We start from the raw sequence: 13,433 nt of genomic DNA on the forward strand, positions 1-13,433 counted from the left end.
TTGAGTTACATTCAATTTTGCAAGTGGATGCGAGATTTTGAACCTTGGCAGTCTAAGATCTTGACCTTCATCATCAGTCTCACCTTCCTCCTCCTCCTCTTCATCATCGCCACCACCATCAAAAGGAACTTCTCTGTTTAAGGTGCCATTCTGAGCACTACATTTTCGGATCCATAAACATAGACTCTGTTCTCCGGGAATGTAAACAACATCCCTATTTCCTGGCCTGGAAACAGACACTCAGGAATGAAGATCAAAGCCTCAAACCACAAAGCAAGGCGGTGGCAAGGCCAGGCTCGGCTGTTTGACTCGCGCTGTCATTTCTGCTCATTTGGGAGGCTGCCCTGCCCAGGTTGCCCCAGGAGTGGGGCCACGCGACACTGATTGGCCAGCCTGGCCTTTCTGAACTTCCCTCCCCAATTCAGGGAAAGGGGGAGAAAGGGCTTTTGTGTGCATTGTGGTGGTACAGAATGCCCAAAGACAGTTCTGCATACAAAAGTGCTTTGTGAGAGTAATTCCTCCAGCAGAAATAAGGGAAGAGAATCCAACTAACAGGACAGTACTTAAGATTCCTGGATGAGCTCTCTGTGCAGCCACCTTCCTCCTCCCTTCAGGTGCAATCTCATAAGTGACCCCTGAAACTGAAAAGCCAATTTGATATCTTTAACCAGCCATGAAATGTTCTCAATCTACTTACACTTCCCTTTAATCGCTATGTGAAAACCGGGGCCCAGACAGCCTCCTTCCAAGGAGACTAACAGGCTGGAGAGAAATTGGACTAGAGAAAAGGTGTCAAATTCCTAAAGCGAAATCTGGTTCCTGGCTTTGGAGGAGGAGTTTAATAAGGACATCAATAAGAGGAAACGCGGATGAGGACACTACAAGTGTGCTCCGTGGGGAGTCATAAAAGGTTCATTCATAAAAAGTTATGGCTCCATTATGCCTGGATTTTCACACACTGCCCTGGGAAAATATGCAATGCACAGTTTTTCAGAGCAAGATGCATACTTTCACAATCCGCCCTAATCCGCTCTCCCTCCTGCCAAAGGGGCATTGACCTGCCTCCTCCCGGCAGATTTCATGGCACTGACCCCTCCCAGGGACCAGCTCGGCCCACACAATGCACTTGTTCCAAACACAAAAGTTCACTAACAACTGCATTTGGAAACATCAGAGCAGGCCAAATAGTTGGCAAAGGAGAACTCCTGCAAGTGAAGAATGACGGTTATAGGCACCGGGCCATGCCTTGGCTGCAGCACACTCAACACACACACACACACACACACACACACACTGCAAAAGCGTGTAAAATATGAGCCAAAAGAAAAAAAAACACAAAAGAAAACATCACCAACAACAAGGAATGGCAAAAGCCCCAACTACTCAATGAAAGTCTAGCCAGAGACACCAGGATCTGTAGTGAGAAAATTGTTGTTTCAAGTTCAAGAAAAGAGAATGGCTGGAAATTCCTCTGCCTCTGCCCATTCTCAGGAGTGTGCCTTGACCCTCTCTGGGGAGCTTCAGTAACAGACGGCTTCCTCCTCCTGAGCCCTTTAAGTCTATCACATTCCTGGGGGCAGATAGGGTTGCCAGATTTAGCAAACAAAAACACAGGAAGCCCAGTTAAATTTGAATTTCAGATAAACAATGAATCCGTATTTTATCTATCAGGCCTAGGGGGAGACCCTTCTCAGATTCAGCAGTCCCCTCTCCCCATCACCAGGACATCTAAGTTCTGGTCAGATCTCAGCCACTAGCTGGCTGTGTGGCCTTAGCGAGCTGGTCCACACTTGGAGGGTGTGGTTTTCTTATGAAGGTGTGAGATGAGTGACTCTAATGTCCTGCCAGGCTGAGGGGGTCTGTCATGTTGTGTTCTCATGAAACTCCTCCCACACACCTCCTCTTACTATTTTAATTATAAAATAATACTTGAATGCATTCTTGTAAAAGATCCAGATGATCCAGAAGTATACGAACCAAACCATGAAGCTGCCCACCAGCTCGTGCTCCTTTCTCAGAGGAACCACCTTCAGTGGTTTGATGAGCACCCGTGCTGTCCTCTTTCTGTGCATTTGCTACTAGACAAGTACACGTGCACATCCATTTACAGGTAAGCGGGATCGTTCCCTGACCCAGGTTGTGGGGATTCCGATTCAGTAGTCTCCCAGGAATCTGTATTCATAGAAATCTTTCCAGCTGATGTTAGCGTTCAGCCAGGTTTGGGAACCTCTGCTACCGGGAATATAGCCATCTGTGTTTTTGCACCACCCAATGTGCTGCCTATAAAGCCATGCCTCCCTCTGGCGGCTAGTACACACCACGTCTGCTCACATTAGACAGGGAGCAGAATCCAGGGCAGACAGCCTCCACCCTGCCATAGGGTGGCACAACCCATTCATCCTGCAGTGTACACACTCCTGTCCATGCTTGGCCTGGGGGTCACTTTCTTGGCTTGCTTACTTGGATGCTAACTATCTGACTGATCCCTTCTAATGGAGGTAACCTGTACCCCCACTCAGAGCCTGCCCTGGTTTCTTTCTAGAGCTCCTGTGGACACACATTCCTACCTGTTTGTGCCTCTAGGAACTTAAACTCATGGCCCTCTAGACAAAGGGGGCTTGTGTGCTATTCCCAGTGGTAGCTGACCTGGCTGAGACCCTTTGGTCATACAGAGCCTAATATCTGCCAGGCCTCCTTGGGTCCAGCCAGATCCTCTGACCAGTCTCTTCTGACCTACCCCAGAATTTGACATGAAGTGAGGCTCAGTCTGGCAGTGAAACTCCCCAACTTAGCTCTCTCCTTTCTTTTCTTTCTCCGTCTTTAGTTAGCTGTCCCAATAGCAGCTCCCTCACAGGCTAGTCATTCGCAGCATAACAAGTGCAGCTTTTCTTCCCACATAAGGATATGCCAGCAACAAAGTTCTCACTGACAGCTTAGACTTGTCCAATCCAGAAGCCCACCCTACAGACCACTCTAAAGATGAGGACAACCCACGCTCAGCCAAGACCCTTCCATCTGGCTCCTTGTAAATCTGCTTCTCTCTCTCTCTCTGGCTCCACTATGGCTGCCATTCCAGAGCCAAACGAGTCCCAATGTCCACTCCTGGGACACTGATCACAACATTAATCATCCCTGGTCGCCCACGAGCCATGTCTCTTCTGGTGACCAACCCCGAATGAACTGACCTTATGACACCTGCCCACTGCCTCTCAAAGGTCCAAGCTGCCTTGTCATGTATGTGTTTATGCACTGTCCATCTCCCAAAAAGAATACATGTTCAGTGTAGAAAAATTAGAAAAGATAGCTAAACCAGGAACAACAACAGAATAAATTTTTTAAAAATACTCCATCATCCTGAAATAACCACTGTGTTATTTATTTATATTTATAATTCTATTTAATATTTATATTGTAGGTCACAAAACGGTTTCTCCCAGTCGCCTTCAGCCTGAACAATGTTTTAAGTACTTTTGTTTTGAGTAGTTTGGTCAGGATATTCACTGTTGAGGTTGCCACGATGTCCACCGCTCCTTACGTTATTATAGCAACCCCATCTCATTCATTTACACCCTATTCCTAAAGGCATCTGAGTTTGCCATGCCTGCATAATATACATATAGATGTATTTTTATTAAAATGGAATCCTGCATATTCTATTTTGTCACACTTTTTTTGCATAGCAATGTACAATGAACACCTTTCTGTATCAATAAATAGTCACCTCCAACTTTATTTTTAATGGTTGGATAGTTTTCCATTGAAAAGATGTATCACAATTTATTCAGCTAACCCCTACTGTTGAACATTTTAAATTGTTTTCAATTTTTCCTGCTTCAGTGAACATCCCTGTAGCTGGAGATTTGCACACTTCCTTAATTAGTTCTTTAGGATAAATTCCAAGAAGTGGAATTGCTGGGTCAAAGGGTATTCGCAGTTTTAAAAGCTTTTAACATGTGTGGCCTCAGAGTTTTACAATGACACAGACCCTTGAGAGCTTCCTGTGACTGCTGTCAGGATGGACCCTTCTAAACATTAACAGCATCATGCAGAACATCCAATCACTCCTCTCGTAAGGCTTTGTAAAGTCAACTCACCCAAGAGGGGGGCTTTTCTCCAATAACCATCCCGGACCTCCACGTAGTCGTACCAGCACAGGCGGCTTTTAAACAAATCCATGGATGTGAAGTTTAAGATGATCTGTAAAGAGTTAGCGTAAAGTGAGTTTTGGCAGCAAAGCCTGAGGAGTTTTGAAGATACATCTTGCATACCGGTGTTCTCATGTTACCCGTTAGCATACAGAGCGCTCAGACCACAGTAGGAGTGTCCTCTCAAAAACACACTCAACAGGAAGCCTCCTGACATTAAATAATAAACCTTAAGCAGGATGGGGAGTAAACAGAGGAGATGGGTCCTTCGGTTCTGTCTGGGGAATAACTTGAGCTTTTGAAGTCGCTAGGTGGTTTACAGAAAGCAAGATGCATTAAAAAGACGGGCCAGGACGACTTGAGACTGGGGATTTGAAAGGAGGTAAGAGGTCAATGAAGTTCAGAGATACGAAAAGATCTTATAACATCATCAATCATTCCAGAGGGTCCGGGGTGAGCCTAAGTGCATCTGAGCACCTCCGCGATCAATGTCCCTGCGGCCATGACCTCCCTCTTCTGAGGTGTGGTATGTCTAACAGCCTTCCTGCAGTTAGTCTGTGCTTTCAGTCATTCATTCATTCCACCATTGTTTATTGACCACCTACTGTGTGCCAGTCTGTGTTGGCCAATGGAGACAGAGAGATCAGTAAGACAGGGTTCTTGCCTTTAAGGAGCTCGGAAAACTAGGGAAAGGCAGATGTATGAAGCCAATTAGGACACTACGGTATGAATGCTGAAAAGAAAGGGATGGACAGAAGGGGCATTCTGGAGCCCCAAGGAGGGAGGAAAAAATTCTGCCTAGTGATACTGGAGAAGGCTTCTCAGAAGACGTGGCATTTAACCTAAGGGGAGTAGGGTGAGAATGCATTTTAGTGAGAAGGACTGACATGAGCAAAGGCTACGAGATGTTTGGGGAACTGTACTGTACGTCCAGCGTGGGTCATTGTGTGTGTGTGGAATGAGGAGGCAGAAGGGTGAGGAGAAGGAGTAAAGTCTAGGGAAGCGGGAGGTTCAGATGGGCTGGGAAGCAAGGTTTCAGTTCTGCCGACATCCTTGTGGCCATTCAGTGGATGTCCCTTTACATAAACAGTGGAGGGGGCTGGGTGGCCCTACGGACTCATCACACAGGCGCTGTACTCACGAACTAGCCCTGGTTCCCACTGCAACCCTTCCAGCTCAGGGCTCTCCTGGCAGACAGCCCAGAAAGAGTTCAGGTTTTCCCCTTTCCCTCCACTCCCATTCAAGCCCCACCATGCAAGGTGCCCAGGCCTTGTCTGGCCCCAGCTCTCAAGTTTGCTCCCTGCCTCTGCTCAACAGGTCCCTGCTCCATCATTTCTCAGCTCTTCTTGCTCTCCAGGGTCCCGCTGAAGGCAGCCTTGCTCCAGCCCCCGCACCCCTGACCCTATTTCTTTTCTAACTCTGGGAGACCTTGCTCTCAGTCAGTTCGTCCCTCTCTAGCATCTTCACTCTCCCCCCTCCACTGGTGACTTTCTTTTATATTCGAACAGCCACAGGTTCCTCTATCTCTAAACAAACCTTAGGCTTGAGGACTGCAGGCCAAGTGTTCCAATGCGCTCCCGGCCAAATTGAAAAGACAGTTATCTATTTGTCCTTGTTCTCCATGGCCCCTCTGCTTTGAACCTCTCCTCTCTGATTTTCACCATGCTAGCCCATCCTCTCTCCACTGTTCTGGCTCCTCGGCTGGCTGCTGTCTCCCCACTCCCCATTAACTGTGAGAGCAGCTCAAAGCAAAGCATTTCCCTTCCAGCTTCCCAGTCTGTAGGTGACACCATCGCCAGTCACCCAGGTGCAACAGCTTGGAGTCATGTCTGCTGTGCTCCTATTGCCCATCCTCCATCATATCTGCTCAGCACCCATGAGGACAGACTGTCTTCCTTTAAGATGTCTGTGTCCCCTGCTCCAAGCCAGTCTCGCTGCCCCTTCAAAAGCCTTAGCTGCATTGCTCCACAGAGATAATTCCTGACCTCCTCCCTGCTGTGCCCCTGTCCATTCTGCACACTAGGGCTTCTAGATCAATCTTGCACTTACATCTCATGTTTACCAGATCTGTCCTATGCTCAGAAAACTTCAATGGCTCCCTATGCCCCCATCTCATAAATTAAACTCTCTGCTTCCCTTCCAGAGCCTCCAGCGCTCACCCTATGTGACCTTATTTCCCAGGGAGCCCTGACATATCCGTGCTAATGGAACCCTCTCCTGGCCCAGCTCAAGTGGCCCCTGCCTCCTCCCCAGGTCCTTCTCTGACTGTACAGATGGACGCGATCTTTCCCTCTTTGGAACTCCTCCCGTTCTCTCTTACAGTGTTGGCAGAGCAGGCATTTTTAGAGTCAGGCAGACCTGGATTTCTTCTCGTCTCTACCACTTACTAGCTCTGGGACCTTGGGAAAATACTTGTCCGCTTGGACCTTTAGTTTTCTCATCTGTAAAACAACATGCACATCACTGGGTTGTTGAGGGGACTGCACGAGAAACTGTTCATAGACTGTATAGTGCTACGCCTGGCACAGAATAGGCACTCGATAAATGACAATTTAAAAAATCAAGCCACAGTGAGTGTACGCTTAGTGCACCACACATCAGACACACTAAGTGCTCTCCACAGCTGCCTGTCTTGATTGGTGTTGAGAGGGCCCACCCTTCCCACCTATATTCAGGTCTCAGGACAAGTAGCACTTTCTTCCACAAAGCCCTGTGATTTCCTCAGAAATGAAGTCAGTACCAGAAAATAACAGGCCAGCTCACCTCCTGTGTTGTCGAGTGTGTGTGTGTGTGTGTGTGTGTGTGTGTGTGTGTGTGTGACGTCACTCTTCCAGTGATTCTCAACCCTTCTTGCACATTAGAATCACCACAGAAGCTTAAAAACAATATACTGGTGCCAAGCAAATGCCCCTCTTTTAAATCAGACTCCTTAGGGGTGAGGGGGGACACTGATCAAACTCCAGGTCTCTTGGAGATGGGGTTTGTACCTTAGATTCCTTCTGTATCCCCCTCAGGGCTCGCATTCAGGTGGAAGGGCTCTGTAATACTTGCTAGCTGGTTGCAATATAGGTCTCTAGCATTTGCTTTTTAAAATTTCAGAAAGGAAATGTTATTACAACTTCCTTGGTAACGCATTCATGATCTGAATGAACGGGATAATTATTCAGGCTAATTATTGTAAGTATGTTTGTGAACCATAAAGACCAGAAGGGAAGAGGTGATGAACAAGAGGGGATACTCGAATCAATCAAGTTTGCTAATTACTAGCAGCTCTGGGGAAGGCTGGGTGAAGCAGAAATTGAAGTAATTGGTGCAGGAATTTCAATGATATGTGTTCTCTCTGCCCCCAGTTAGCAATAATAATTAAGACTTGGTGAATCTTATGCAGCCCAAACATATCACACAGCAGGGCAGATCAACAATTTGGGGATTACCAGACCCTTTCCTCTTCCTCCTCCTCCTTCCTGCCTCCCTCCCATTGATGCCTCCTGCAGGCACACACACCCAAGGCAGACAGGTCTGGAGTCTCTCAGGCTCAAAATGACAACCACACTGTCATAAATGCTTAGAGCCAGAGGAAGGGTGTGTGTACGTGGCTCCTGTGTGTGTGCACATGTGTGCATGAGGGTGTTGTGTGTGTGAAGGCATGTTCAAACCTCTATTAGCCTGTCCCCTTTGTGGAATAATATAGGGTGATGCTTGACCAAGCATCTAGGTTCTCAGAGTCAAATTACCTGGATTCAAATCCCAACTCTGCAACAAACTGAGTAGCCTTGGGCAAGTCCATTTCCTTACCTGCAAAATGAGTGTAGTAATAGTACCCATCACATGAAGTTGTTGGGAGGATTAAATGAGAATCCACATAACATGCTGAGAACAGTACCGTGCCCATAGAAAATGCTCACAATGGTTCCTAGCCATTATTTCTCTCTAGTTATCACATTACGTTTAACTTAACATTTAAATGGACTTTTTTTTAAGTTATGAATTGGTGATACCTGAAGGTTGCCTACAGACACTTGAAAATCTAACGCCCCTCACTGCACCCCCAGCTGCAGGTTTTTCACTCAGCCACTCACCCATCCAAACGTCCATTCAGCAAATACTTGTTGTGTGACCCTGTGCTGGGTGCTGGGGACCTGGGGGTGAACAATCTCTGTCTTCAGTGAGTTTAGAGTCTAGAAGGGGGACAATTAAATAAACCAGCCATCTGATATTGTGAGACAAGCTACAACAGGTATAACTGTAGGGAGCTAGACCCAAGGGGTGGAGAGGGCATCTTAAAGACAGCCACATCTAGGTTGAGACAGCTTGAAGAACCCTTGGATTGTAGAGATGTGTATTGAAAAAAACCCACAAGCTTTGAAATGCAGAAGTCCCAGTTCCCAGTTCTGTATCTTACTGTGAATTTGGGCAATTTTTTAAATGTCTGAGTCTCAGATTCCTTGTCCATATAACGGATATAAGGAGATGCACCCTGTGGGAGGGTCCAGAACATACCACCCTTGGACCAGAGAAAAAGAGCCCCTGCCCTGGGCTCAGCTCTAAAGGGTCATGGAATCTTCAGAGCCACAGGAACATGCCCTCCCAGAGCTTGTGTAGCTCCTGGACCTCACTCCAGGTGCCTGGGACCCTGGATTTCCCTGTCCAACCAGCTCTGAGTCTTGGATTCACCCTCCAGAGGGTAGACAGCACACCTGGCCGGTCTAGTTCCACTGGAGGGGCAGCCAAGGAACAGCTGTTTGCAGGGTAGGAGTGGAGGGCGCTCGGGAGTGTGGCCTGGAGTGTCACCATGGGTGCTCCTAGATGGAACTGGGGCTGGGGAGAGAAGGAGGGGTCAGCCGTGGGTTAGGGGCTAGCTCTCCCCATATTGCCACCTTCCAGAGCAGCACTCTGAGGTGTCAAGGAATTCTAAATTGGATCCTCACCTTCCAGGGCACTCTGATGGTGTATTTATCAAGGCAGGAGGATAGAGCCTACTTTGTTTTATAAACTGTGAGCTTGATTTATAACTTATGAGGACATTTATTACATAGGCCTCCATTTGTATGAGGGAGACTGGATGAAAAGTCCAGAAATAATGAATGTTAGGTAAGCCAGGCCAGTGCCTGGCACACAGTGGGTGCTCATAACATAACAGCTGTTATTACTACTATTAATAATAATTCCTCACACTTCACCCAACTCAAAGAAAGCTATGTCATTTCCTGAGGTGGTTTCACACCTACCTTTTCCCCTGGAGTGACTGATATCCTCCAGACGCAGTGGGAATAGGAAGGGTAGCCATTTGGGAAACCAGGTGCAGAAAAGTTTCCTGTTGTGTCCTGCAGGGTCTCCCCGCACGCTGCACAAGCAAAACGACACTGTGATTCTGGCACATGCACACAAGCTCCCGCCTAAGCAGCTCCCCACACGGGGCTGCTGAACAAATTCACCCCTTTACCAGCCAAAGCCCTCAGAACACAAGAGAAGCGTGTCCGGCAGATTGACATTTTTTCTGGCTAATAAAAGCGAAAATAGGGCCTGGGTGCCAAAAAGTAACACCCTGAGCATAGCCTAGAGCTGGGCTTTAATCTTAGCTCTCTAGCCGCTGTGGTGCGGAGGGCAAGTTTACCAGCCTTGCTGGGCCTTAGTTTTCTTATCTGTAAAATGGGCGGGACCCACCTAGAGGGCTAATGAAATCCGTTAAATGAAACGGATCAGCTCAGTGCTTGGCACATCGTGAGTTCTCCACACACAGCGGCCATTATAACTAGTACTAATGACATCTGTGGCAGAGAGAATATGAAAGTATAAGTAGGTGAAGCAAAAAGAAAAAGAAAATGCTTTGAAACTCGTTTCGGCTGTTAGTTTGAATCTTGCCTCTTCTTTTTCTGCTACCCACCTCTGAAAGAGCTACAAAAGAGTCAAGAAAACAGAGAAAAATGACCAGAGGCATGGGTTGCCTGGTTGTGAGTCTAGAACCTAGACTCTAGGTGAAATATATTTCCCCTAATTTGTCCTAAAAAAAAAAAAAAGGTTCCTGTGTGTGTAAGCTTGGAAGCTGCAGGTTTCATATCCCCTCACCCCTAGGGATTCAGACCCCAAAGACAAAGACATTGGTTTGCTGAGTACCCCTCCGCTTATGGGGCTACTCCCAAAGTGTGGGAAACAAGGACCCTTATGCATCTTTTCCTACATGCAATTCAACCTCTGCAGGCAACTACCCTCTCTTTCAGTTACTGCTTGAAATGACTCGGAGCTGCAGATTTTGGAGTTGCAGGAAGGGATAGCTGGAGAGTGGCCCATCATCAGCCTCAGGACATCCTGGATATCGGGGCTTTGGTATCATGTTACTGAACAACTGCCAGGCATCATGAGGATTATGCCTGGCAGTCAACACCCCTGAAGGTTCCATGGAAATTATTTTAGAATAATCATCAACATTCTGCAAAAAGAGATACATTACTGTATGGCTCCATGGTATTTACCAGCTGCCTCGAATCCTTTTGGGAAGTAAGAGGCATATACATTATAACTAAATAAATACTATGGCATTTCCCAGGGAATGCTATATGGTTTCTTTTTCAATTCAGCAAGGTTATATGATATGTGTGTCCTGTATTTCAGCCCTAACACGCCCCCAGATGACTAATAGCTGGATGGACATATTTCCTAGAGTTTCTTGATGGAGCAAGCCCCACATGGCCCTTTGCACACCCTGTGATCCCACTTAGTAGGGCAACGTGATAGCCCAGATTTTCTAAGATGGCCCCTATTTCAAATATCCTGTCCCATGATCAAACCATATGTCTGGTCCAGAGGTTTGGAAAGGTTACTGGACCTCTTGGTAATGGAATTTCCTTCTTTCTCCTCAAACCACTGGAATGCAATCTGTCCCATCAGTGGTAAAAACTTGGCTGCTGTAATCAATGCTTTGCATTGAAGCTCAACAGCTTAAAAGGTGGTTGTGAGCTCACTCCCGGGGCAGTGGGGTGTGTGATGATGCTGAAGCCAGGGAACAGAAGGCAAAGAGGGCAAATCCAAGGGGAGGGGTTTCTGAACTGATAGAGAAGTGGATGTCTGCTCAGACCCCAGTGTGCTGTCCCAGTCTTTCTGGCACAGTGCTGGCCACTGACCAGTACCTTGGATGGCTAGGAGAGCCCCAAGACATAGAAACGATCTCATTTACAGCACTGAAACTTCCTCCTCCTTCTAGTGTTCGGGAAACTGACTCTCATCCTTCCAGAAACATTCTCCTTCATTCTTTGTCTTCCTGAAAAACTCTTGGTTTTTGCTTTGCCAAACCCACATCCCCTACTCCCATAGAAAGGAGAGGTGTTTTTCCTGTCATGGGGTGCACACTGCATTGGGCCCCTGTTCACTGTTGTTCCACTGTGCCTTCCTCTTCTTCTGAACATCAGGGCTGTGCCAGAGAATTTCAGAGCTTCCCACAAGTAAAACTGTGGGCTCCAAGACCTATTATTCACTTCACTACCGGCAATCACATCACCATTTGGGCTTTCTACACTGTCTGGCACCTCCTAACAGCAGCAAACCAGAAATTACAGCTGCCAGTGGGGAGTCTCTTCCGGTTCCCCAAGTTGTTTTTCCAGCAAGGGGGAATGTTTGCAGAGGGCGGTTGAGTCATGCTCTGTGGGTGCTCTGGAGGCCCCGGGACTCCCCAGGATTCACAGTTACCTGGGCATTTGTACAGCTTCCTGGCTTGAGCTATGTCTCCCTGACTGAGCCGCACGCGCTGGCCAATGGTTGGCCTTACACCATTGTCGTCTCGACGGGGGAGGATCGTGTCTAAGAAAACTCCTCTATAGGAAGTAAAAAGAGAGAGAGAAAGGAGAAAGAAAAATCAAGGCTATCTGGCCATCCATCCTGGGATTCACAGTCCTCATTTTCTTGCCCATAACCCCATCAACGTTCCTACCCCCTGGCCTGCCTCTCCTCAGGCTGACATGAGTGAAGGGATTCCCTTCACTTATGCTGGCATTTGAGCATTCCATTTCATCAGCTGTCTGCTCACTTTCCAATGGGAAAATGACTCTACTAAGTTTAAAAATATGCCCTAGCCCAGTGGCCTAAGGGCTTCCTTACTGATGGGTACTGAGCATTTCCACAAAGCCCTTGACAGGTCCAGGTCCCAGGGCCACCACGCTGTACAACTGAAGGGAACACCATTCAGAGAGACTAAGGTGTGAGTGGGGCCCCCTGGAGTTGTGCAATGGGCAGTACTGAGCATGGATAAGTCTTGGAGAAGTTCCAGAGAGAGCTTAGAAACCAGCACAGTGTGAGACTCGCAGGGGCTGGTCGGCAAATGCTGGTTGATGAGTTGGTGAATAATGGGGATTGGAGGGCTTTGCTGGCAAGAGGGATAATCAGATGGAAAGTGAGATGAATGCAGAGAACAAGAGGTAGTCGAGAGATCCCTGGCCTAGAGATTTCTATGTAAAGCCTGGCTCTGCCACCTGGGTGAACTTGGACAAGTCTCTTCCCCTCTCTGAGCCTCAGTTTACTTCTCTAAACAATAAGCTATTGGCCTAGATGGTCATGGCAGCCCCTTCTAACTCTAACATCTCATTCCACTCCCACATGAATGAATCTAAAATTACCAAAACTGACAAGCAGACACCAGGATGCCCGGGTGAGTATTGGCCCTATTCACACCTCCATGTTGTGGGCATGGCTTGCCCCCTGCCTGAACCTCCTACTCTGTTTCCAGACCCCTGATTTGGGACGTCTCCTGAAGGGTAGGGCCTTCCCTTGAACTGCCTCCTTCTCCAGTTACCACCCTGTTTCTTTCCTTCCCTTGTTAAACAAGTTTCTGGAAAGAATTGTCTCCATTCTCTGTCTGGCTACCTACCTCTCATTCACTCCTCAATCCAGTTGTGATCTGACCATACCAGCAATGGTCACCAGTCTTCGACCAATTAACAAGTCGGATGGACACTTGTCAATCCTCACCTACCGTTTCTACAGCACTGACACTTTTGCTGCCCCTTCCCTCGTTGGTTCCCAGGGCACTGCTCTCTCTGAGCAGTAAGTTAGCATTCACTTCAGCTTCCCCCTTAAGTGCTACCCCTCAGGTTTCTGCCCTCTTCCTCCTCTCTGCCCTCTCCTGCTCCACCTGCTCCTCTGGGTTTTAGCCACCACCTATAGGCTCACAGCTAATTCTCTGATTCCAACCCCAGAACCATCTGCTAAGCCCCAGATGCCTGGTGACCCCTCCACTGGGTTGTCCTATGGGCCTCTTTTGTCCAACTCGTTCAAAACCAAATGTATTCCATTCTTCTCCTG

At 47.6% G+C, this 13,433-nt stretch overlaps 1 protein-coding gene across 1 annotated transcript in view; it reads right to left on the minus strand.

The window, feature by feature from the left end:
• The window catches only part of TLL2 (tolloid like 2), a 148,421-nt gene that overhangs the window by 33,324 nt on the left and 101,664 nt on the right, over positions 1-13,433 (minus strand). The window contains exons 8-10 of the mRNA XM_058543632.1: positions 11,826-11,950; positions 9,374-9,489; positions 4,095-4,197 (exon numbers count right to left, since the gene is read on the minus strand). Of these exons, the coding sequence (XP_058399615.1) occupies positions 4,095-4,197; positions 9,374-9,489; positions 11,826-11,950 (344 nt within the window). The remainder of the gene's footprint in view (positions 1-4,094; positions 4,198-9,373; positions 9,490-11,825; positions 11,951-13,433) is intronic.

The sequence above is a fragment of the Diceros bicornis genome, chromosome 6, assembly GCF_020826845.1.
Source record: "Diceros bicornis minor isolate mBicDic1 chromosome 6, mDicBic1.mat.cur, whole genome shotgun sequence".
Taxonomy (NCBI): Eukaryota; Metazoa; Chordata; class Mammalia; order Perissodactyla; family Rhinocerotidae; genus Diceros; species Diceros bicornis.